This window comes from Stereum hirsutum (genome assembly GCF_000264905.1).
Source record: "Stereum hirsutum FP-91666 SS1 unplaced genomic scaffold STEHIscaffold_10, whole genome shotgun sequence".
NCBI classification, from domain to species: domain Eukaryota; kingdom Fungi; phylum Basidiomycota; class Agaricomycetes; order Russulales; family Stereaceae; genus Stereum; species Stereum hirsutum.
Window position 1 is genome coordinate 1,052,501 of NW_006763140.1, and position 24,088 is coordinate 1,076,588.

Here is a 24,088-nt window from a genome sequence, read left to right on the forward strand (position 1 = left end):
TGCGTAATACATCCTCTTATCATCCTCAATGGCCCTGACTTTACTCACCTCCGGACGTTTACTTTCCGCATACCTCAATAACTCGAATTTTCCGTATACCATTCCTTCGCATCAACGGCCTCTAGCGTCCCTAGAGGCTTGGCGACGGTTTTGTGCCGGCCGCGATACCTCTTTATCAAACTTGTCCAATGTTCAACATTCATATCCATAGCCCGGCTTCTGCACAGAAATATTTGCTTCTGACTAGCATGCACGCGCACGCATGACCCATGACGCGAGTACTGGTGGTTGAGATCTTCGGTATCTGAACATACATATAGTTGCGAAGACTTGGAGTATGCAGGACTTCGTCACCCCCTCCCTCCAAGTCAGATGACCGGGATGTACGGAACAGCTCTTCTGCTCAGCATCATCTTTCCACTCGTGTTCGCAGGCCTCGAGTGTGAGAAGCGCTCATCCTCTCTGGATGGACAGTTCTGCACAAAGGTTGCTAGGACAGATCGCGATTCGTTTGTTAACGATCTTCTTGGGAAGTTATCGGTAGAGGAACTGGCTCGCCAACTACACCTCGTCTTCGCCGACAATGTCGTAGGGGCCAACTCCACGAACGAACTCTATGATTCTTATGCGGGAGAGCTCGGTCTTGGTCTAGTTCATGACTGGTATCCTATGAACCAAAGCCGATATAACGAACTCCAGGCTCTCAACCTCGCGAAGTCCAAGACCCCAATACCATTGATGCAAACGGCGGAATGTTTGCACGGGGTCGCGTCGTTCCAACAGTCGATATTTCCCAGTCCTCTCGGTCTCTCTGCTACTTTCGACCCCGACATGATGTACAAGGTGGGACGTGCTGTCGGCTCTGAAGCGCGTTCCATCGGAGTCCACGCCTGCTTTGCGCCTGTACTCGATTTGGCGAAGGACCCACGTTGGGGACGCGCTCAAGAGGATCTGTTCGTACCATTATTTTCTATGCAATACAGCCATTAATATTTCTCTAGTGGCGAAGATTTCGTACTTACCACACACATGGGCGTTGCATATGCGCAAGGACTCAGCAAAAATAGCTCTTGGTCTGACCCAGACGCCGTCATTCCTGTCATGAAGGTAATTTCCTAGACTCACTCTTTATGCTGTCTGTTGGTCGTTCTCATTCATTGTCTTCAGCACTTTGCCGCCCATGGTTCTCCTCAAGGAGGTGTCAACGCAGCACCGTATACAGGCTATGGTATGCGACAAATTGTGTCCGAAATGCTTGTCCCGTTCAAAGCCGTGGTCGAGCTCGGTGGGGCCAGGGGAGTCATGATGTATGTGAATCCATATTCGCGTCACAAAAACCAGGCTAATTCCCGCGCAGGGCTTATCACGATATCGACGGAGTACCCAGTGTCACCAGTATGTTTATTGGCTTCCGCCTCTCTACCTCAATCGTTTTCTCACTAAATGCTAACTCCTCTATTCTCTATCTCAGATCCTGACCTATACGATGCACTTGATTCATGGGGATTCGATGGTTTTGTCATTGGCGACGACACCGCGATTATCGATCTTCAAACCTGGCACTGGACGGCAGACTCTCCGGCAGCTGCTCTTTCGCAGTGGTTCAATGCAGGAGGCGGTGTTCAGTACTACGATTACAGTAAGTTCCACGGCTCTTGTGACTACCACCGTAGTTGGTGTAAACTAAATTTCATTATCTGTGGATTAGCTTTGGACGTCTTTCAGAACACAGTCGTCGACCTGGTCAACAACGGCACCATTGCTACAGATACTCTGCGCGAACGAGCGCGTGGAGTACTGAACGCAAAATTCGACTTAGGACTATTTGACGACCCTTACATCCCTGCCAACATCTCCGTTCAAGGCCTGATCGACGAGCATACACCCACGACACTCGAAGCTGCCGAACGAAGTATCGTGTTGTTGGAGAATAAGAACAGTACTCTGCCGCTCAAACCAGACTCACAGAACATCGGTAAAATCGCCCTCATCGGTCCCATGGTCGACACTCTTAACTTCGGCGACTACTCCGGTGCCTGGGGCAGTGGGCCTATCGATCGTGCTACCACTCTCCGTTCCGCTGTTTCGAACTATCTCGCTGCCAATGCCTCGTCGGTTGACTTGGTGACCTCATGGGGCAGCAATACATGGACGTATATGGCCCAATATCCCATCCCTCGCGATCTTCTCTCTTCTTCCAACGGGACAAGCGGTGGACTCCTCGCCACTTACTATTCCGACACCAATTTCTCAACACCCGCTTTTCAGACGTTCGAAATGCCGAACAGGCAATGGGGAATCTATCCTCCGCCTAGTCTCCCGTCGAACAACTTCTCCGCAGTATGGGAGGGAGAGTTCAGTGTTCCCACAAGCGCTAATGGATGGGTCAGTTTATCGTTCACCGTTGTTACCCCACAAAATCTCACAGCTCTTTGGACATTTCTTCTATTAGATCGGTCTGGCTATCAGTCCTAATTCAACCGCCACTCTTATTATCGACGGTAACAAGACCGTCACGGTCCCATACTCGTCTACGGGAACAATCCTGGGCAACATCGAGCAGTACACTTGGACCCAAGCCAACAGTACTGTGCCGCCTTTAGGCTGTGAACCTTTCTCGTTCAAAACGGGCGCCACACACTCCATTCGAGTCGAGTATCAAGTATGGAACACTTTCCAGAAGATCCAGAATGTGGCGAGCGTCAACGCACAAGTCCAACTTATCTGGAATCCTGTGGACAGAGATGATCCGGTTGAACTCGCGGCTCAAGCAGCCCAGGATGCGGATGTCATCATCTTCGCTGGAGGAGCCGCCTGGAATAGTGATGGCGAGAGTGGCGACAGGTCCACGTTGTCCCTCTCACCGAATCAAAGTAAGGTTGACCTTTTTTCAGCTTTCCTTATGCAGTACTAACAACAATCATCTCACCGATCCTAGCGCTACTCGTAGATAGGCTTTTCGAGCTCGGAAAACCCATCATAATGATTCTCGAAGGCGGTCGGCCGTTCGCCATTCCAGAGTATTATTCGAAGGCCGCTGCTGTAATGAATGCCGTATGTGTTCAGCCTCTCCATCTCATGTCGTCCTACGTTCTCTGATCCTCAAACAAATAGTACTTCCCTGGCCAACTCGGAGGACAAGCCCTCTCCAACGTCTTGTTCGGCCTCTTCAATCCGGGTGGTCGCCTCCCGCTCTCCATCCCATCATCTGTCGGGTCCCTGCCGTCGTTCTACAACTACAGATTTGGAGCTCACAAAATCCTGTACCTCGATGGTCCCTCATATCCGTTATACACCTTCGGCTACGGTCTCTCATATACCAACTTCACCCGCTCCGACTTCACTGCCGTCTCATCGCGCAACGACAAGACTTTCTCAACGAACGACACCATCACCTTCTCCCTGAAAGTCGCCAACATCGGGCCAGTGGCCGGCAGCGACGTTCCGCAGGTGTACCTGCAACGGAGGATTTCGTCGATCGTGCAACCGATGAGGCAGATGGTCGCATTCCAGCGAGTCTATTTGGACGCGGGAGAAGAAAGGACTATCGAGATGACGTTGGATCCTTCGCGGTTCTTATTGCTTTATACGAGGGAGAAGACGTGGGAAGTGGAGAAGGGAGAGTACACGTTCGCGTTGTCGACTTCGGATCATTTGGCAGATACCACGGTGAACGTTACGCTTACAGCTGTTTGAGGGGAATCCTTGGATCTCTTGCTTTCTCGCATGTTATTTTGGACAATCTAGACCTGTGATGAACATGAATGCTCATGGTCTGACAATGGGCCAGCCAAGGTTTACATATGGGTGAACATATCGACAGAACTCCTCGTCGCTCCAGAAGAGGAGACAATGAGATTGTCCTAGTGAGCCATCAGTATGAGGTATTATCTAAAAGCATCAGATCGCTCACCGAACACCCTGAACCAAGAGCTGTATTCCCGATCCAACCTGGCTCCCAATAGACTATACCAGGAGAACAAACAACAATCAGTCATACGCCCACGGTTGACTTGAGGAGAAATGCCTCTACGCACAGATTCCCTGACCAAGGCTATCCGGAAGCCCCGCCAACACCGACTCGATATCCTCGATCCACGTATCCTGCCCAGCCGCCGAAACCGCAATCGACTGCTCCGAAAGCGTAACCCCCGAACAAGCCTCCGGCCAATTCGTCTCCGCAACAACGATCGGCTTCCCCACATCGTTCGCCAAGTTGGTCAACGACGTCGTGAGAGCAGTGAGCGTTGCGTCGGCATTATAGAAAGGATAGAACGAGACCCCGATCATGTCGATATCGTCGGTGGAGAGCGCGCCTTGGATGAAGACGCCGGAGAACCACCAGGACATCTCAGAGTCGTCCCAGCCGTCTGCGAGGTGGATCATGATTTTGGGGGTGGCGACGGACTTGGCGCCGTTGATGGCTGAGTGAAGCATCTGAGAGACGGGACTGAAGTCGCTGTCGTCGATGACGCCGACAGGCCACAGGAAACCGTTGTTGATTTCGTTTCCGACCTGCACGTAAGTCGATGAGTATCGAGAGCCGCGCCACATGTGGCGTACGCACCTGGAGGATGTCAATATCGGTGTCTTGGTCGGCAAAAGCTTGGACGACGCTCGCGGTATACCTATGTTCTGTACATCAGGAGATCAAGGTAGCTGTCAATAAAGATTGGAGACGAACTCGTAAACCTGAGTGTTCAATCCGTCGAGCGTAGTCGGCCAGCCGCTGGGGATAGCCTGTGCACCGGGATCCGCCCCTATTCACCACCAAGCAGAACATCATCAATTATTCACTTCCTCAAAGGTCTGATGAACAATACACACAGGTATCACTGAAATGCATATCCACCACCAACGTCATCCCAGCAGCTTTCACCCTCTTTCCCAATGCAAGCGCATAATCCAAATCATACTGCCCCGACGTCCACAGCCGAATCCTCGCAGTATTCGCCCCATGGTCCGTCAAAATATCCTCGAAAGCCTTCGTCGTCCCACTATCAGAATAGGAGATGCCCTGGCTCTCGAGAAGCGGAAGAGAAGAAATGTCGGCCGCTTTGTATGTCAAAGCAAAAGCCGGAGAGACGACCGCGCCAGCGGTCAAGAGAAAGGACAGAAACTTGAAGGAAAGGACTGGGGAGAGCATGGTGGCCCGGGGGACAGAGAAAGAAGTATGAATGATGCGAATGTTTCCATGGTGTGAGGATTATAAAGAGGTGCAGGTGGTGCAGGTGCAGATGGTCGTCGGATGAAACGTCCCGTCGACTGCGTCGCTAGGGAAGGTGAAAGGCAGCTGTATAGATGCCGGCCTAGATGTGAGGTCGAGAACAGTACTTGAGCTGACAGAAATTGTTGCTCACTATGGGCAGGCAGGCATCAGGAGAGGACAATACACGCAAGAGTGTATAGGGCCAGGCTCATGCATCTGTCGGAGAGACCAGCGGGGAGGACCAACATAGATAGCTCACTCAAATACAAGACATATTCTCGAGGAGTTAGTCGAAGACAGCATCCTGAACAAGAACTTATGCGATACCTCGGGGGACGCCAAGGGAAGTCGTTGAGGAGGATCAATCGGCAACACAATACTGCCTGCCGATTTCAGCAAAACCTCGTGGTCTACTCAAGTGCCCCTGGTCGGCCTCGATATCTGCCATTGTGGCCCATTCTCGGCCAAACAGCGTTCAAGACAACACAATACACTTCGTGGGGACTGTCTCCGACAGGAAGCTCACATCAACTGATGGGGCTAAAGTAACAGAGCGGACGTACCGCAGCGGCCACCCACGCAGGACGGATCCCCTCCTAAATGAGCGCCATAAAACCATCGAGCCCTGTCAACACCAAACACATCCTCAGAAAAAAATATTCCATTTTCCACTTCAAACAAATCATGGAAAGCGTTGTCCAGCCAGCGACAAGGTATACGCAGGACAGAATTGACCATTCGTTAAAAGTAATGACGTTTCGATAGCTATTGAAGAGGAAAACGGGGCTCAAATAACTTGACGATGCAAAAAGGGAAAAAAAGCGTTACGGGGAGAAGTGTAGAAGGCGATCATGACAATGGGTACGACTAGAGTATGGGGGTAACATTGAGACAAAGAACGGACGGCGGGGAGCGACGGAGAACATGATCTTGAACGAATGCAAAGGGCGCAGACCGAGGAAAAGGAAGACCAATGTAAAAAAGTACCTAAGGATATTTTGGGGATATACCAGGCAAAGCAAAGAGAAGCATCATCAAGGGTATGAAGTGTTTACTGCTCATCCTCGACGGGGACCTCCTCCTCGTACTCGCCCTCCTCCTCAGCGCTATAAAAATGCTTATGTTATGAGTACGTGATGAAGAATAACAAAGTCAATGAGCACTTACGTCGCATCTTGGTATTGCTGGTACTCAGCAACCAAATCTTGCATGTTGGACTCCGCCTCGGTGAACTGGAAGGACGAAGATATATCAGTACGACGCTTCCTCGCCGAGTCAAGGATTGATCACGGACCTCCATCTCGTCCATACCCTCCTGGGTGTACCAATGCAAGAAGGCCTTCCTCTTGAACATGGCGGTGAACTGGTCGCTGACACGCCTGAAGAGCTCCTGGATGGCGGTGGAATTACCCAAGAAAGTGACGGCCATCTTGAGACCACGGGGAGGGATGTCACACTGCGCGGTAAGCACGTTGTTGGGGATCCACTCGACGAAGTATGCGGAGTTCTTGTTCTGAACGTTCTGCATCTGCTCCTCGACCTCCTTCATGGAGACCTTGCCACGGAAGATAGCGGCAACGGTGAGGTAACGACCGTGGCGAGGGTCGCAAGCAGCCATCATGTTCTTGGCGTCAAACATCTGCTGGGTAAGCTCTGGGACGGAGACAGCGCGGTATTGTTGGCTACCACGCGCCGTCAGAGGAGCGAAACCAGTAAGGAAGAAGTGCAGACGAGGGAAAGGAACTATCATGAAATGTGAGCAACGTATAATCGATTAGGCGCAGAGAATGTCCTGACCCATGTTCACGGCGAGCTTGCGGAGATCGGAGTTCAACTGGCCGGGGAAACGAAGGGAAGTCGTGATACCGGACATGACAATGGAGACGAGGTGGTTCAAGTCACCGTACGTGGGCGTCGACAACTTCAGGGTGCGGAAGTGGATGTCGTAAAGTGCCTCGTTATCAATACAGTAGGTCTCGTCGGAGTTCTCAACGAGCTGATGCACGGAGAGGGTGGCGTTGTAGGGCTATAATACAGACAAGAGGTCATCAAGTTATGTCGAGGGTGAAGTTGAGTAAATTTGGCCAACCTCAACGACAGTGTCGGAGACCTTGGGACTGGGCACGACGGAGAACGTGCACATCATGCGGTCGGGGTACTCCTCACGGATCTTGGAGATCAAGAGGGTACCCATACCAGCACCGGTACCACCACCAAGGGAGTGAGTGATTTGGAAACCTGCGAGCGGCGAGGTGAGATCCACGTGTTGTGTGACAAGAATGTCACAATGTCACAGTGTAACAAAAGAAGCGCACCTTGCAGGGCATCGGTTCCCTCGGCCTCCTTGCGAACGACATCGAGAACGGAGTCAACAAGCTCAGCACCCTCGGTGTAATCTAAAAACAGTGGCGATTAGTTAGGGGGAGATGGATCGGGAGTGAGGTCGCGCGAACAGACGCGCTCAAGTGAGACGCGTCGCGTTGCACGCCCTCGTACCCATCGCGATGTGACTCAGGGGAAGATAAACAACACTCACGTCCTTTCGCCCAGTTGTTACCCGCACCACTCTGCCCAAACACGAAGTTGTCCGGACGGAAAAGACCACCAAGGGGACCGGAGCGGACGGCGTCCATGGTTCCGGGCTCGAGATCAACGAGGACAGCACGGGGAACATACTTGTTCGCGCCGATCTCGTTGTAGTAAACAGAGATACGCTCGAGCTGCTGGTCGCTCGAACCCTTGTAGAGACCATCCGGCTCGATACCGTGCTCGTCCGAGATGACCTCCCAGAACTTCACACCTAAGCGCATACATCCGAATCAGAACAAATGCAAGACGCCTATCGTTCGATTATCGTACCGATTTGGTTACCGCACTGTAACCGACGACTGTCAGCCTCAATTCTCGCCGCTATTTCTGCAGATATAACGCACCTGGCCGGTCTGGAGATGGACAATCTCACGCATTCTGTAGAGAACCCGTGGTCAGAAAGTGGACGACGGCGGTTGATGCAACAAAGGGAACGCGAGAAAGACGGCGTGTTGACAGCCCGCCCCTCGCTCGAAATCGACGATAATGACGAGAAATATAGATAGAACGGGATGGAAAACGTACATGACAGAATAAGGAGATGAAAGAGAGAGAGGATGGGTGGGCGGAGGATGGGGAAGACACCTGAGGCGAGGTTGGGGGCGGTCAAAAACGGCGCACGCTCGGGTTTAGGGCTCGCCCAACTTCGGTCGGAGCCCGAATTGCCTCGTGCGTGCCACCCTTCTCCCGCCAGCCCGCCCCGTCCCGAATTTAGTTCGCCTCGCTTGAGTTGGTTGTCCTTTTGCTCAAGCTTGACGTACTGTGGCAGGACGAATGAACGAGATCCATGCTGTTTTCATTATTTCGACTCGTTCCAGAGGTCTTTCTCTGCCATAGACTCGCTCTTGTAAATCCGGTGAGAGTCCTCATGGATTTCACCAAGGCTCCATTTCAGGCTCTTGACCGTTCATAAATGTATCTTGGTCCGAAACACATACAAACATCGACAATATGGTATTTCGTCTCAGACACGCAGTTGAATACGTGCTCGAAGTAACAGACGACACAAACGAGTCCCACGAACATATCATACAATATCGCACATTATTGACCGATCCTCGTCATTTCACGACTCGGAAGCAGCAGGCACCACGTAATGCGGAGGCTGGATACGATCAAGCAGAGACGTTTGTGCAGCCGGTGGCAATGCTTTCGCCAATTACAGGCTACGAAGAATACTGTAGTCAGCACAAAAACATCGAAAGTGTGGGGATGATCCAGTTAAGGATGAACTCGACGTACGAGAGTGACACCGCCCGTGCAACAAGCAGCTTGCTCGATAGAGCCACAGCCACTATCTATGTCTGGACCACAGAACAGACCGACTTCGCCCGTCAGACTAGTAGAGTAGATGCCGGCGAGGGAGAGGATGTCGGAGACGGACGCCGGCTGCCATAAGATATTTTGTGTCAGTTGTGGCAATGTAAGGACATGAGAGTTTCAATTTACGTCGACAAATTCGTAGCAGCAAGTAGCTGTTCCTGTGTCAGAGGGGCAGGTTAAAGTAACCTGACGCTTGTCAGCGATGCTCGTCGTAGATACCACCTAAGAGTCACATAGTCAGTGTATTATCGAGACAAACATAGTGAGGACTGACAGAGGCCAAAGCAGCCAAGGCGACGACGACACGGGTAGAAGAGAGGGGGAACATGTTGGTATTGTTGTTGTGTGACTGTAGAGAACTAGACGAGTTGGTTGCTCTGTTAGTAGAATGATTCTCTGACCTCTTTATACCACCCTGGTCTGCCATGCTCGGCAAAATTCATATCGAGAGTCGACGAAGAAAGTCGACGGACGTGCATGTGGCTCCCTATAGCCTGCCTGACAAGTAAACATACAGTTGGACTTAACCAACCGCCAGACACACCAAGACACTGAATTCGAGGAGCATATGGTATCCGAGCTTGCCCTAGTGGGGATGGTGGTGGATGGATTAGTTGTTACTGTAGCACCGGCGAAGGTCACGTCGGTAGATTGCAGCGCGTTTCGTGAAATACAACATCAAGTCTAAGCCCCCGGAGTCACTACATCTGGCAGCCATTAATGTCACCTGCTATGAGACGTCAGACTAAATCCAAGGCTCAGCATTGAGTTGGGAGACGAGGATGACGAGAATACTGTCAAGACTCGGAACCAACCCGGAACGCTCGAGGACATTTGGCAGAGGAAGACATATCGATGCAAATAGGGTGCGGTAAACCTGTCGCCGGAGAAATGATTGGTATGGATTCAAGGGTCTGAGGCTTGAGCGCAACTTCAATTGAAGGACGTGTGGTTTGGACGACGCCACAATTACAACAAAGAAGTACGAGGACAGGACACAACCTCGTGCCACGCATGCCGCACGAACCTTGCGGCGTCTGCCGAACACCTCTTTCCTTCCTCACTCCATCTGATTTCTTTGTCCTCCGCTCACCAGCATGATCATTGGCGTTCTCGGCACAATCACGTCTCCCTTCAAATACACACAAACCTGTAACTCAGCGGGTGCGATTACAGTCCCAATGATGTACAGTCTCACAACTGGCTCGGCATGCTACCGACTCGAATCTACTCGTGACGGTCTGAGACCGGAGCACTCTTTGGCTCCATCATCTGTGCCACTCAATGCCATGTCCCGCATGCTATACAGTCTTAATCATTTGTCTTGTTCATCAGTCTTTCAAGTTCTGACTCTGACTCGCCTCTTCCATTGCGATTCGACGAACTTGGACGTCGCCAACTTTGCGCCGCGAGCGACTTACCCATCGTGCCTTCTACGTACAAGCTAGAACGCAACGTGCACAGCTCGTGATGTGTCGAAGAGCGTAGGGATTCAGGAACATCACTAGGGTATCCACAGAGTGCTCTGGCTAGTATTTTGCACAACCGCGGTCGCAATGTTCTTGTGCCGACTTTCGGTGAGACCAGTCGTATAAGCCGGTTTGACAATCATGCTCGAGGGCCGTCCTTGTATCGCACCATGATTTTGGGTGCTATCGTAAATGGACGCAATGCGGAGTTGACAGGGGCGAACGCAACTCTGACAGCGGTAAGCGGTTCTTATTCATCTCGTGTATCGACGCCGTGTTTAAATTACTACAACCCAATTCTTCATTCCTTTATCCTCCCTCAGGGTACGATTCAGTCCATAGCAACATCAATGGTAGTATGAGGGTGGTGTACAATGTACGTCTCTGCCTCCTGATGTCTTCCCTGCAATTTTCCAACTTGATTCCGCAGATCAAAGGTGTACGGCCTATGTATCTCGTCGTCTACAACCTACCTTGACGTCTGTCGAGCGGGGCGTAGTGCTCTCTCTTTTTTTTTTCCATCTCTTTTTTTAATGCAAAAACCAATTTCGTTTTACCATTTAACGCCATCATGGTCTGATAAAGAGTCGCCACCCCTCTTTGCCACCTTCAACGCTGATTCGCAATCCAAGGACCCAGCCTACTCCTGATGCAGCTCATGTCAACTTGTATGAGGGCACGCAGTTGTACCGCTTTGGACGGTGTGCTGGAGATCTTTTCCGCAACCCTCCAACCGGCGAACACCTCATGCGTTTTCCCATTCCACACCCTTTGACCGCTGGAAGTTATGACTCAATAGGGCTTATATGTTAATAAAAACTTGGAACTTTTTGTGAAAGCTCATTGGCGGATCGGACAGATCTTCCGCCAACGAGTTCCAAGTAAACTTGAAACATATAAGGTCTAATGTCTAACTTATTTTCGTGTTGCATCTCGGTGTGGGCTGTGGCACTAGCGTGGCGCACGCTACACTGCTGGTATTTCCGTCATAAACTTCAGGTACCAGCCACGGTATCTTTCTTTATATTCAGCACGTAATGCATGTGGTTGTTTCTCCACGTTTACACCTGGCTCCCTATGCTGACTAGTATGCCTTAGTGTTTGCTTCGACATTTCCACTCCACGGATCCGGAGTCGTCATCGGTCGAGTTGCGAGGTTCCACTTGCGGCCTTAAGGCGTGCTGGAAAGCAGGTTCGCAGGTTCATCCCAATACACTCACAGAGCATCATTCCGCCAGATAACATACTTAGTCGTCGAGACGGGAAGATATATTCTTGTGGATTCCGCATGTGTAAACCTCTGGAGCGGTAGTACCGTAGAGTACCGTCCATGATCTAGACACACTGCATCGATGACGAGGGCTCAGACTGCTGCACCCATCACAGGGTGATAATATAACAGACATTTGTATCCTAAATATCGTCCACATACTCGAGCAGCGCAGACGCTGGAACAAACAAGAATGGCAATGTCTATTAGATATGCACATCTATGTAACTATGGTCGCGCACGAGTATATGCTGGCCACGATAAGCTCCAATAATCAAAGTAATACACGAATGTCGTGGATACGTAGTATGGGAACTGTCTAAAGCGGGCAAGAAACAGAGCAATAATCACATACATGTGAACGTCCATCCCAAATATACTACAAGAAAGGAGGAAGTCTATCACAGATTGAATCCGATACTCGGGGAAATGAACGTCTATGGTATGAGGCGAGGCCTGGAAAGGAGCGTGACGACGTTTATCAAGAAATACAGAACGCGTGCTGTGTGTGTATGTGGAGTCCGAATCTTCGCAAGGCACATCAGTACGAGAAGATCATGAGCCAAGGGTTGAGAATGATCTATACATAAGTCATGGTGAGCCTTACAGAACAGGAGGAAGAGCGGACCCGACTGGAACTCACTGGGAAAAGGATGTGGCAGCCGGCTACGATGCTAGAGAAGAAAGCGCCAGTGGACGATAATTGTCAGCCGATCATGCGCACACACAAGCAATTTGAGTACTCACACAAGCGGGAAAATCACGGCCCAGTCGAGACTCTCCACCCTCCAGTCAACAGGTATGAGGTCCGTAGTGAGTATGGCCATCCCAATGAGGACACCGAAGGAAAGAACGAAGGCGAGCCAGAAACGTTTGAGGATACGTGGAACCTCGATGAAGAAGTTTGACCGTTCGACTTCCTTCTTTGTGGCTCCCCAAGTGATGTTGTACGAAAACAGATGAGCGAGCAAGGCCACCGAAAGATGTATAGACATTCCACCGAAGAAGAAGAAGCTAAGTCGGGTTACTGGTCAGTTATTTCGTACATGGTCGTAGCATGCGGTACTCACAAGAATGGGACCCAGGTGAGATTCTCGATAAGAGAGGAAAAGATGGATCTGTGACCGAGACGGTATTCTGAAAAAGCCATGAGCACCTGTGAACACAACAGAGCTAGATGATTAACCTACCGAGAAGCGTAAATCCGACGTTCCCAGCTCCTGAGTGGGGATTTCTTGGTCAGAAACACTTTCCGCGAATAGAGCGTGGGCAGACAATACCTGGGAATACGACCGTGCAAGCTAGAAAGATCTCGAACGAGTGCAGATAAAACCCATCGACGTGGAAGCCAAAGCCAAGGAGGACGTCTGATGTTCGTGATAAATCACTCGTCAGTCAACATGTTCGTTGCTAGGCACATATGGGCTCTACGTACAGTTAATGAGCGACAGTACAGCGCTGCCCGCCAGTCCGTAATAGGAAAACATGTCTGAGTGAAATTACCAGTGGTGTAAGTCAATGGGTGACTGAAGATGCAGGAGGTGAATGACGTACAAGACATCATACTAAGTTTATAATGGAGTGGAGCAGCACTCCATAAAAAGATTCGTAGCTGTTTGGTAATAGGGCCTAGGCGCCACCATTTGATGAGGGGATTGAAAATGAGCTCGTTGCAACCTGCAAGATATATGGACGAAGGTTAGAGATGAGGAGACAACGGGTGCGGTGAGAGGTCAGCGTGCCATAAGAGTACTTCTGCCACCGATTGAGCTCATCGTCGACGGTGAGCGAGACACCTTCCTTGAATCCACCTTCCGAATATGTGGCCCATCGAATGATGTATCCCTTGAGCTATGGGCGAAATGTCAGCCAGTGGTTTTTATGAATGTCAATCATAAATAGTTACCTGAAGCCTCAGTGCCATGTCGAAATCTTCGCTGACGTTGCTCTCAGACCAGATCTTCTTCTTGTTATCGTCATCCTTGTCCTCAAAGGCAGCGTCCTGGAGTGCAGACCACCGCAAATATGCGTTATGACCAACGAATGGTGCGACCTCGCCGTTGGCGCTTCCCATGGAAATACACTTGTTGATACGGCGGGTGAAGTGGGCGATACCGTTTTCGAAATAATGGAACGCGACTTGCATGACGTCTGTGGCGAGTAAGATTTTTCATCATAACATCTAAGGAAAAAGCAATTGCATACCGGACTCGTGTTGAATGATGGCGACCTCAGGAGATTCGGCCATTTCACGGGCAGCATCTAGTAGGAATTGAGCATGCGAGTAACAAATATAAATAACATCCACCAACCTCTGAAACAATCCTAATGAAAGGAAGGGCGGACGACAAATCAGGCGAAAAGACTCATCGTGCATGCCTCAAGAGACGACATACCTCTGGAACAATCGTATCCGAGTCTACGATCAAGATGATCTCCCCCATACGGATAGACTTCGCATTCCTTGCCCAAGGTTGCCATTTCTTCCCGTTCTCTTCATAGATCTCCTCGAGAGCCAGTCGGAGCGCCTTCTCCTCGATTTCCTCCTCGTCATCGTCCTCGGTCTCGGACGACCCTGTCGAGGCATCACGGGCCTTCTGCTCTTCGATCTTGGTAATCCAAGACTCCATACGCAAGCTCACGCTCAAACCGTAGTTCATGTTGCTGGCCTTCTTGAACCGGCCCCGTCGTTTGAAGCCACCCTCCGAATCATCGTGCTTTGGACGAGCCACCCAGCCAATGTTGTTGTCTGCAAGGTGTCGGTAAATCAACATACTCAACTCAAATCTATATAACATAGTCAGGTGAGCGTACCGGCATAGAACGCGATTCGCTCCTGACGGTCCTCTTCGGAGATAAGTTGGAGACCGTCATCGTGGACGAAGATCGTAGACGTGCCGCCCTGACGAGCATATGTCTGCATGGCCTTCTTGAGCGACTGTACCGATGGGGAACTGACAAAGGTACGATCAGCGAACCAGGAACCGGCGAAAGTCAATTCACAAGAAATGAACGTGGGCACGTCCGGTAGGAAGGCCACATAATGAAGTAAGAAAGACAAGGTCAGGGTGACCGAAATGGGCATGCCGCCGGAGGTCTACATTGTGATGACACTCACATGGTTGAGTCCAAACTTTCTTTATAGACCGGGAGTTCGATAGTGATGTGAGGAAGGTGAGAGTCGATATCCTTGTTCGCACTAGGTTTGACGGCGCTATAGTAGCGAGAGTTCTCGTGGTACTGAGCGACTGGACCAAGGCTACGTGAGGGCAGGAATATAAGACACTCCCTTACGACCAAAGCATACAGCCTGAACTTACACATAAGATACGTTTGTGATGACCTGCAAGCTGAAGAACAAGCTGACACAGAACAGGAACGGACTGTGAAGACAATCGAGTTAGGAAGGTGAACAGGCATGTAGAGCAGGTGGGAAGGAATCTCACGCTGTGGCCATCAGTGCAAAGCGATTGAAGTTGTCATCCAGGCGCCACTCTTGTAGCAGAACACTAAGGCCACTACCGATGAAGACTACAAGGAAGAAGAGAACACTTCAGCTAAAGTGACGTGGAACGCTTGGTAGACTTACAGATCGATAGTGCACATGCGAGTCCACCGTAGAAAGGGGCAAACAAACGCATAGGCCTAGTGTTTGAGAGGGCGCCCTTCTCCGGATCAGTTTCAGCAGTAGCTTTGTCTCTGATTTTCCATCCAAACCAAGAGAATCCGTTCGACTTCGGTGTGGAAGAAGGAGCTCCAGGCTGTGGTGCCGGGGCGATGATGGGCTCGACCTTCTCCTTGTTCAAACCAACGTCGGACGCCGAAGGACCGGTGGAGGGTGATGAGTCACCGGTGTAAGATAAATTAGGCAAGCCGTAGCCGGGGAGTGAGAAACGTTGGGCCCAGGCAACCTTGATCAATTTCTCCTCGAACTCGAGGCAAAGAGGGATGATAGTATCGAGGTTGTCCGACCAGACGACGAGAACACGTTCGTCACGCTGAAGACATCGGTGAAACACTCGTTAATATGGAGCAAAAGAAGAAAATAAAATGCAAAAGGGCCTCACGATGAACGCGCCACACTGTTCCTTGTCAGCGCGAGGAAGATATGCCATAGAATCGAGAATTTGGATGCGAGTATCGCCATCGATATAAATAGCATCTGCATCTTCACTCCTGTGGGATATTGTTAGATATACTCTAGAGGAGCAAAAGCAAAATCACTTACACGCTTCCAAGGGAGACATGAACAGCTGCACTGCGAACTTTGACAGCGACCACGGGATTCAGGACCCTCACAGCGGCCTCAAAGGGTTCCAGGTAGGAGTTTTCGTAAGGAAAGACTCGGAACTGGCCTGTGCTGATACGCACGCAAACTCCGGCGTGAACGTTCTCTTGGGAGGGCTTGAACCATGCATCTCCCTGGGTCTGATGGAGCAACTTAGGCGTAAGCAACCAATTCGTGACACAAACGGTTCAAGGTGAAGACATACACGCTTGAAGATGTGGTGAAGCAAGGCGTCGTATGCGTCGTAGTCCATGAGGGGATAAAGGGCGGGGGAAACAAAGAGAGTGGGGGGCTGAGGCGCGGCCGCTGGAAAAATCAGATATTCAACGGCTATAAGAGCATTCCCGCAGTTCGCTCTATCGGGGCGTGAGATGTTGGACGTTTGACCACGATCAACTACAGAAGACCGAGGAGGTCGCTCTATGGCCGATTGGGCATAGAGCAATCCGGTTTTGCGAAAGGTACCATCGCATCGACGTCAGCGAAAGGCGTGCAGGAATATAGACATGTTTGAGATCGTCCTGGGTACATAGGACGGCGGTATGGTCTCAGCCTAGTCCAGGCCGATCAGGGACTGAGTGGGAATAAGGATGATGAAAGCGGAAGGCTATGAAAAATACAACCGTCCACATAACTCCGCTGGCTATCTATCCAGAAGAGGACGAAGATACACAGAAGCCCAATGTCGCACTTTGTTTAGTCAAGGTGCATGGACCGGAACGCCCATTCGAGGCTTCCGAAAGGCTTCAGCGGCTATGCATTCAGCAACGGTCATCTCGGATTCAGAGAAACTGAACAAGTCACACTGTTCTCAGCAGTGTTGCCCTGATCTCTGCCACGTCGGTGAGATGCGCGCGGCGTGCGTTGAACGGCAGTTGAGAAATGACGAGCAGAACGCCTGGAGATACCGACTGACGGGCAAGACCAGTTTCAAGGAGTAGATAGATTAAGAACAAGGTTTCCAGCGTACTCATAAACGAGGCAGGAATGCCGCTATGCCCCGGGTCATGCGCCGCAATATCGACCGCAGAAAATGCGCGCGAGACAAGCCTCTTAAGCCAGGACCATTGCCTTGCCAGTGCTGATGACGAGGAGTGGTAAATTCTGGTTGGAAAAGGTGACGAAAAAGGTACAGACAGCGACGCTGTGATGGGAGGGTAAAGCGCTAGCAAAGCTGGGTAAGGACGGCTGAATCCATAGATCGCGTCAACAAGGAATAGAAGAAACAAGTTCAAAGCTTCCTGGTCGCACGATGCCACCGAAGCGGAACTCGCGTTCCGGAAACGCCGCCTCGAGCCGGATTTGCGGCGATTCGGCGTTACCCCACATAGGCATGTTCACGACCAAGAGGATGACTGAACTCTTGATATGCGAATACAGCACCGTCGAGCATCTTCGAAGGCGCCTCGACGGTCGACGGTTAAAGAGTAAGTACAATCATGCATGACTCGAAATTGACACGCTAACTTCTTAAACGATGCCAGCGAGGCGAAAATCCGATAAATTTATTGTCCGTGGTACCACCTATATCGAACTTGTTATCATCATGATCCCAGCTTTCAGGATTCTCTACCCATCATCACTGCAAGTGCAGCATTTTCAAAGCGCGTTTCAGGCAGGAGGGGTCATGCCAATGATCTTGACAGCATCAAAGCGTACCTGTGCCACTGTCCTACCGGCGTTTCTCGAGTTCGAGCAGGACATAGGCTACACCCTCCATATCAGTCTGAATCGGACGCGGTAGCGTAAGTGCAGTTATCTCCCTCCATTTAACAGTAAACATTGAACGTTTGATACAGTAAGAATGGTGTGCCTCTTGAGGCGCGCGATATCGTACCTCTGATAACTACCGCTTCGAGCCTCTCCCTATGTAAGAGAACGATATGAAAGTCGCTATGGTAAGTTCGGACGATTCATACTCCTTCTCAGTACTCCACAATGGAGCATGCTCCGTCGCTGAATACAGAGTCAACCAATCGACGAGTGTTCTCGGCGAAGTTCACACTCGACATAGTATGTCGCAGCTGCACACAACGTCTCACCTAAAACGTTAAAGATGTTTGGTGCTAGCCAAGGATCCCATTATGGCGGACAATGCTCGGTGGCCCCTCTAATTCCTGAGCCCGCTCTATCGATCCGTGGAGATCGGTAGGCGTGCGCATCGCGGGCAGAATGCGTTATTTACATCGCGGAAGTCTTCTACGCGGATTACGGCTGCGTACGCCACATTTGGTTCTGCTTCTGACAGAACCCATCGACCTGGTTGTGCAACAACTCGAACCCGTTGGGCGTACTTGTTCATCACTTCATTCTGATCCGTTCTTCAGCCCATCCCATTCCGTGTCTGTCAGTCACATAGCCTGCTTTGATTCTACACTCCTTCTGGCTGGTAACCATGGAAGAGTTGTTTAAGAACATCTGGGTGTCACGCTGGGGAAGGGTGCCGTAGTATTATGTTGACGCGTTAACCAGTGCTACTTGGCTAATCCCATCCGGTATGCATACTCCACTTAGTTCCGGTGATGGACCTTAATTATCCTTAGGAGGAGCGCTTTGAAGATTTCCCATCGTGCCTGGCAATCATGTATGGGGTTTTCTGTTATGATCCAGAATAGCTGGAAACTACTTTCTAGCGATTTTTCGTGCGTCTTCTCTCCACGAATCGGACGCAGGCGGCGTTGGCCCTGAATCATGAATACTGGGCTTAGAACGGATGTCACATTTTGAGGTATCTACTCCATTTTTGTCATATGGTACTCACACGTCCTACCTTTGGGATCAAGGGAATATAGATCGGGAACAGGATGATACGTCGTCATCTAGACCTGTCCTGCAGGCTGGCTTCCGGGTCTAAAAAGACAATCTGTCTGAACCTCTTTATTGGCTTCCCGGACGATCCAACCGCCTCAGCTCCTTCCCCCACTTCTCATCCATGTCTCAGCCTCCTTCGCGTTCGTCTACCCCTTCTGACTCAGGCGAGCCTTTGGGCCGCCCCCGTCCACTCTTTTTATCACATGAAGCAGACTCCGATGTCGCTACGTCCACGTTCTCAGCCCACAACCGCCAAAGTAGCTCCGTCAGCTTCGAGATCGCACCATCGCATCCTCAGACCCCTCGTCACGATGCCCCAGATCCATTTTACACCCCAACCGCTGAAATCCACAATCCTTTCTCTCCCCCTCCCAGCGTTCCTACCAGCGTCGTCAGCTTCAGCATGAATGCCGAGACTACCTCCTCCGCCATTCCTGGTTACTCTACCGAGATCGGTCGTTACCCATCCCGCGACGTTCACCAGCGTTCCAGTGCGCAGAGTTCTGTACACAACAGCGTTATAGATCTTCGTCCAAGGGAAAGTCGCCCTCCGATGGGGGGCATCCGCGAGTCATTCGCAGCGCCACCTCTTCGTCCCAGCGTAAAGCACTCCAAGACGTTCTCTTCCGCACCTACAAGCATCCGTGTCAAGGAGGCGGTTCGGCCTCGTCATCGTTCCACGATGTTAACCGGCCCTATTGACAAGCCTTGGTTGACGAGGAAGGATACAGTTGGCAGAGTAGCGTACTTCATCACTATTGGTATCATCTTCTTGGGTGTGGTAGCAAGCGCGTTACGATGCTGGTCGGACTGGAGAGGCGTCAAGACGATCGGCAACCTATGCCTTGTTCTCGAGGATCAATTCGAGAGCAGTGATTTGGACACTACATCTGTCTGGCAGAGGGAAGGGGACATGGGTGGCTTCGGGTGTGTCATTATTCGCGCACTGGAAGAAGTTTTTGGTTTTGTGTTACCTGACCGCGATTTTTCATATATAGGAACGGGGAGTTCGAGATGGCGACTGCGAGCACCAACAACTCGTTCATCAAAAACAACAACCTTTACATCCTCCCTACCCTCACCTCGGACGTCATAGGTCGCGACGCTATCTTTGACGGATACACATACAACCTTACTGGATGTACGAATACGAATCTGACAGCTTGCGGGGCGGTCAGTAACCAGACGACTGGGACGGTCATCAATCCTGTCATGAGCGCTCGTATCTCCACAAAGGGCAAGAAGAGCATTCGGTATGGAAGAGTCGAGGTCAGAGCGAAGATTCCCACCGGGTAAGTCTCCATTTCTGTGTTCTTGCCTCGTACCCGCTGCAGTACTTGTTAACGTCGTTCATCTACAGAGATTGGGTCAGTTAATTTCATATTGGTGTCGGGCCCAAGGTCTAACCCATTTTCTAACTCCGTGGCGTTGACAGATGTGGCCGGCTATCTGGATGCTTCCGGAAAACGACACCTACGGCCCATGGCCCATGAGCGGTATGTACTATCCCCTGTTAGAGGAGCCTCCACTGAATAGCTGCTCTAAAGGTGAGATTGATATCATGGAGGCTCGAGGAAATGGACCTTCCTATCCGGCTCAGTAAGTTCATCCAGCATGTTGGCCACTCGTGTACTCATTCGTTCCTGGTGGCAGAGGGACGAACTACGTCCGGGGTTCGCTCAATTGGGGTCCGGTTACATGGCTGAACGCCGTTTCCAAGACCTTTGGATGGTGGACTGTGCGCCGTGCTTCATTCGATCAAGGCTTTCACACCTACGCGCTAGAATGGACTGACAAGTTCCTGTAAGCTTAAATGTTGGACCCTTGTATTTTTTGATGGGCTGACATCTGAATTCTCTGGAACGATTGCCCATCGCCGTGTTTGGTATGACAGGAGGATCTACGTTGATAATCGTCTGCAACACATGCTCGAGCTCAGCTTCAATATCCCCTTCTTCCAGCGTGGCGATTTCCCTGCGTCGGTGACCAACGCCTCTTCCGAGATCATTCTTCAAAATCCATGGGCCAACTCTGGCAACTCTGCCCCTTTTGACCAGCGTTAGTCCGTTCATGTTGTGTATCGCTATTGACCCTTTCGATGGACTGATCTTTGCGCCGGGATCTGTAGCGTTCTATTTAATTCTTGACGTCGCTATCGGCGGCACGAATGGGTGGTTCCCTGACGCTGCCGGAAACAAGCCTTGGTTGAACGGAGAGCTTGGTGCGTCTGATATGCTTTCGCTTATGACGTGCGACAATGTGCTCAAGAGCGGGCGTAGATGCGATGCGCAAGTTCGCCCTCACACAGGACGACTGGTCTTCCACCTGGCCGACTGATGAAGACCAAAGGGCTATGGTTGTGTAAGCTCCCTGTTTATGTCCCTTGTCACTCATGTGCGTCTTGCTCATCTGTACCTTTTAGCGACTATGTGAAGATGTGGCAACTCTGCTGAGGATTCGGACTTTTATACCCTTACTACTAAATGCATCTACATTCATTTCGGGCCTTTTTTGCTTCTCGGTCGTGTCCGTCGTCTTAGATAAATACATGCTACTTCATACTTGACAGCCGTCGTGCGATGCTATATCTTATCCTCTATTGTAGACACTGTGGTTCCGGATTTCATGCAGGACCTGCTTTCAAGTCTTTTAGAACCCGTATTGGACGCTTGTATGTATGGGATCGACACTTTACAACCATATAAAATAGTTTTCTTGCTGTGGTATACGGTTCTTATCAAATTTGTGTCATTAGATGTTGGGAATTTATGGAGGAGATGCCCAAAGACCTGCGTAATTTGGTTGCCATCACTAAAAAGTACAACTAGCAGTTGCCCGTGCTCGCGCACAAATATCGACCATTTGCTTTTGACTTCAATGGCCGCCTCAACTCGAATGTCGAGCCCATGGAAGCCCCGCACAAATCCCATGGCAATGTCGATGGCATCGTTGATGTGGCCTATTACCTCGTGATGTCGATCTACCATCGTCGGGCCAGCAGCACTAAAGGTTTGTAGCCGCACATGCTCCCGATTATATGAAGTATCAGGATGTTTTGATCGTTTCCTACTCTTATGGGGAGTACTTAGACCGAGCTACTGGGTGCTAAGTACTGCGTGCCTCACGCAGATGTACCCCAAAGTCAAATCTTGCAGTGCATGTGCCACCTCGCCAGTGTGGCCACAGTGCCAATCACATGTACAGACAGGAGGGGGGCGTATTGGTACGGAAGTCCGATCCCAAAACCCAAAATTCGGGTAGTTCTGTACTCAAGGTTTGGGAGGATTTCTGTACTTTTGTGGATCGGGTAGTCCAAATAAGGGCGCCTTCCGTACTCACGAGGGATTGGACCTTCTCCCAGACGAACACCTAAAACACCGTCAATTTGACACAGAATGGTCTGTGCAGTGGCGTACAGTGTTGGAGAGTGAAGGTTGGCGACCAAGCCTGAACACATATAACAAAATTGTACGCATAGTGATCAGACCTAGGCAGTCCTGCCAACTTTCCGTACGCACAAGGGCAGTTCAAGGGATCGGACCAAGAGGCAAATCCAGGCCAGTCATGTACGCACAGGATCAGACCTCGCGTCGCATTTGACACCAAAACTGTACGCATAAGGATCGAACCTCGATACCAATACGCCCCCCTCCTGTACAGACGCAGCCAGCGCGTACATAGGTTCTTTCAAATCACGCTCCACTTTGATTGGCTGGTCCATATGCCACTGAGGTGGAGAGAAAGATATCAAGATCTAGAAAGACTTCAAAGAGACACAAAGACGCCACACAGTGCCACCGTCGCAGAACGACCATAAATGGCAAAGTTGCCTTTTTTGACCGTGGGACACTGCTCTCCCATTATATATTAGATGGACTTCGTTCTTAATCCGATATGGTGTAACGGCTAACATTGCCGCCTTTCACGCGGCAGCTCGGGGTTCGATTCCCCGTATCGGAATGTGGTATTACCGCAGCTGTATGATTTTTATGTCGACATGATAGCTTGTGCAGGACTTGTGCCACAGTGGTCATTGCTCGAGGTCGTGGTCATGTAGAGCAAAACAGTTTCGAAAAAAATCACGACACCAATGTCGCGGTTCTTGGGGGAATGCGCGCACCGCACGACCGTCGCACAATGTCTGTAGTCCTGCTCTGGCCTCTGAGCATGATATGCTATGGATGATTTCGTTCATTCGGAGGTCCTGGAGAGGCCAAGCGTGCTCGCAGCGCATATGATAGCCACCTTGTGCTCAATCCTTGTCATTCTTGCCAGCGGGCTGAGCCTGCAACTTCGACTGCATCACATTCACTAGATATCCCATGTTATCCTGCTTCTTTTGGATGGCCTCCTGTAGAGTGTCCAGGTTGGACTCGATGTATTGAACTTTGGACTCGTAATGTTTCACAGCTTGCGCGCGAGTCTATATGACACAAAGCGAGATTCCGACACGAACAGTAAGTCGAAGGTGTGCAGGGCTCGCTGATGGGGAGAATAGACGCACCTTCTGAACATAATATCCAGTGCCAACATCCACGATGACGTTCTCTAGATCACAAAGCTTTCCTGGAACGTATAGTGAGCTAGTGAGAGGGACCAGGATGGATTTGTCTACTCGACGGAAAAGACGTGAGCAAACCCGACTAGAGGTACGAGAAATCGAAGGACAGGCGCACCCTTGTTCGTGGGTTTGACCTCCTGGACACTCTCGATACATCCCTTGAACTTAGCTTGCGCTTGCTTTAGTTGCGCAAAGGAGTTCGTTAGATGTGTTAGCTCCTATAAGTCGTGTTCGAAAGGGATTTTGAATGTTTAGATATGTTCAGTAAGACATTAACTAGCAACGCACCTCATCGAGCTGCCTCCGTACATCCGCAAGCTGGTTCAAGTCAAGATCTGCGATACTAATTGGTTGTGGTTGTGAAGAAGCCATGATCCGTGGTATAATCCTCTCAACTAGCCAGCGATAAACAGATATAGATGGTGAAGGTTGGGTAAAGGCCTGTGTTCTGGGCAATGGGCCACACTCTGAAGACGCACAGAACGTGACGTCACATGTTACAGTCACTAACGCGTCGCGTTACTGTCGCGTTATTGTGGCAAAATAATCCAGTCGCGTCTTTGCTCTT

The 24,088-nt window shown here is 50.6% G+C and overlaps 8 protein-coding genes and 1 non-coding gene across 9 annotated transcripts; 4 read left to right on the forward strand and 5 right to left on the reverse strand.

Annotated features, from left to right (window-relative positions):
• Positions 1-372: 372 nt before the first annotated feature.
• On the forward strand, positions 373-3,696 carry STEHIDRAFT_148217 (glycoside hydrolase family 3 protein; the record flags this gene model as incomplete). The annotated part of the gene is made up of 10 exons (XM_007306037.1): positions 373-473; positions 495-953; positions 1,002-1,107; positions 1,168-1,307; positions 1,358-1,395; positions 1,472-1,639; positions 1,709-2,385; positions 2,453-2,873; positions 2,939-3,054; positions 3,115-3,696. 10 exons carry the CDS (start codon positions 373-375, stop codon positions 3,694-3,696), a joined length of 2,808 nt encoding a protein of 935 aa, XP_007306099.1.
• A 101-nt stretch (positions 3,697-3,797) lies between these two features.
• STEHIDRAFT_60805 (arabinogalactan endo-1,4-beta-galactosidase) lies at positions 3,798-5,146 on the reverse strand (the record flags this gene model as incomplete). Its single annotated transcript, XM_007305721.1, has 6 exons — positions 3,798-3,863; positions 3,914-3,966; positions 4,038-4,515; positions 4,568-4,628; positions 4,685-4,760; positions 4,828-5,146. 6 exons carry the CDS (start codon positions 5,144-5,146, stop codon positions 3,798-3,800), a joined length of 1,053 nt encoding a protein of 350 aa, XP_007305783.1.
• Positions 5,147-6,260: 1,114 nt separating this feature from the next.
• Positions 6,261-8,175, reverse strand: STEHIDRAFT_60199 (beta-tubulin 1 tubb1; the record flags this gene model as incomplete). Its single annotated transcript, XM_007305674.1, has 9 exons — positions 6,261-6,315; positions 6,377-6,441; positions 6,504-6,952; positions 7,007-7,235; positions 7,299-7,447; positions 7,525-7,605; positions 7,746-8,009; positions 8,069-8,084; positions 8,143-8,175. The coding sequence occupies 9 exons, from the start codon at positions 8,173-8,175 to the stop codon at positions 6,261-6,263; spliced, it is 1,341 nt and encodes a 446-aa protein (XP_007305736.1).
• Positions 8,176-8,913: 738 nt separating this feature from the next.
• On the reverse strand, positions 8,914-9,449 carry STEHIDRAFT_158666 (uncharacterized protein; the record flags this gene model as incomplete). Its single annotated transcript, XM_007306038.1, has 4 exons — positions 8,914-8,964; positions 9,041-9,187; positions 9,248-9,343; positions 9,396-9,449. 4 exons carry the CDS (start codon positions 9,447-9,449, stop codon positions 8,914-8,916), a joined length of 348 nt encoding a protein of 115 aa, XP_007306100.1.
• A 2,952-nt stretch (positions 9,450-12,401) lies between these two features.
• Positions 12,402-16,401, reverse strand: STEHIDRAFT_140454 (uncharacterized protein; the record flags this gene model as incomplete). Its single annotated transcript, XM_007306039.1, has 21 exons — positions 12,402-12,440; positions 12,504-12,534; positions 12,608-12,874; positions 12,931-12,997; positions 13,051-13,080; positions 13,141-13,227; positions 13,296-13,349; positions 13,415-13,537; positions 13,603-13,711; positions 13,767-14,011; positions 14,066-14,122; positions 14,173-14,185; positions 14,257-14,609; positions 14,675-14,814; positions 14,979-15,119; positions 15,181-15,243; positions 15,307-15,391; positions 15,450-15,858; positions 15,928-16,036; positions 16,089-16,288; positions 16,354-16,401. 21 exons carry the CDS (start codon positions 16,399-16,401, stop codon positions 12,402-12,404), a joined length of 2,670 nt encoding a protein of 889 aa, XP_007306101.1.
• Positions 16,402-17,400: 999 nt separating this feature from the next.
• STEHIDRAFT_112476 (uncharacterized protein) lies at positions 17,401-17,892 on the forward strand (the record flags this gene model as incomplete). Its single annotated transcript, XM_007306040.1, has 2 exons — positions 17,401-17,575; positions 17,633-17,892. 2 exons carry the CDS (start codon positions 17,401-17,403, stop codon positions 17,890-17,892), a joined length of 435 nt encoding a protein of 144 aa, XP_007306102.1.
• A 1,620-nt stretch (positions 17,893-19,512) lies between these two features.
• On the forward strand, positions 19,513-21,412 carry STEHIDRAFT_60927 (glycoside hydrolase family 16 protein; the record flags this gene model as incomplete). Its single annotated transcript, XM_007305727.1, has 10 exons — positions 19,513-19,886; positions 19,958-20,251; positions 20,320-20,326; positions 20,395-20,455; positions 20,507-20,558; positions 20,613-20,762; positions 20,854-21,017; positions 21,088-21,180; positions 21,239-21,320; positions 21,382-21,412. 10 exons carry the CDS (start codon positions 19,513-19,515, stop codon positions 21,410-21,412), a joined length of 1,308 nt encoding a protein of 435 aa, XP_007305789.1.
• A 1,435-nt stretch (positions 21,413-22,847) lies between these two features.
• On the forward strand, positions 22,848-22,919 carry STEHIDRAFT_t185. Its single transcript has one exon. It is a non-coding gene; the product is annotated as a tRNA-Glu (tRNA).
• Positions 22,920-23,071: 152 nt separating this feature from the next.
• STEHIDRAFT_148221 (Prefoldin-domain-containing protein) lies at positions 23,072-23,892 on the reverse strand (the record flags this gene model as incomplete). Its single annotated transcript, XM_007306041.1, has 4 exons — positions 23,072-23,382; positions 23,464-23,570; positions 23,636-23,738; positions 23,809-23,892. The coding sequence occupies 4 exons, from the start codon at positions 23,890-23,892 to the stop codon at positions 23,212-23,214; spliced, it is 465 nt and encodes a 154-aa protein (XP_007306103.1). The 3' UTR covers positions 23,072-23,211.
• Positions 23,893-24,088: the final 196 nt, after the last annotated feature.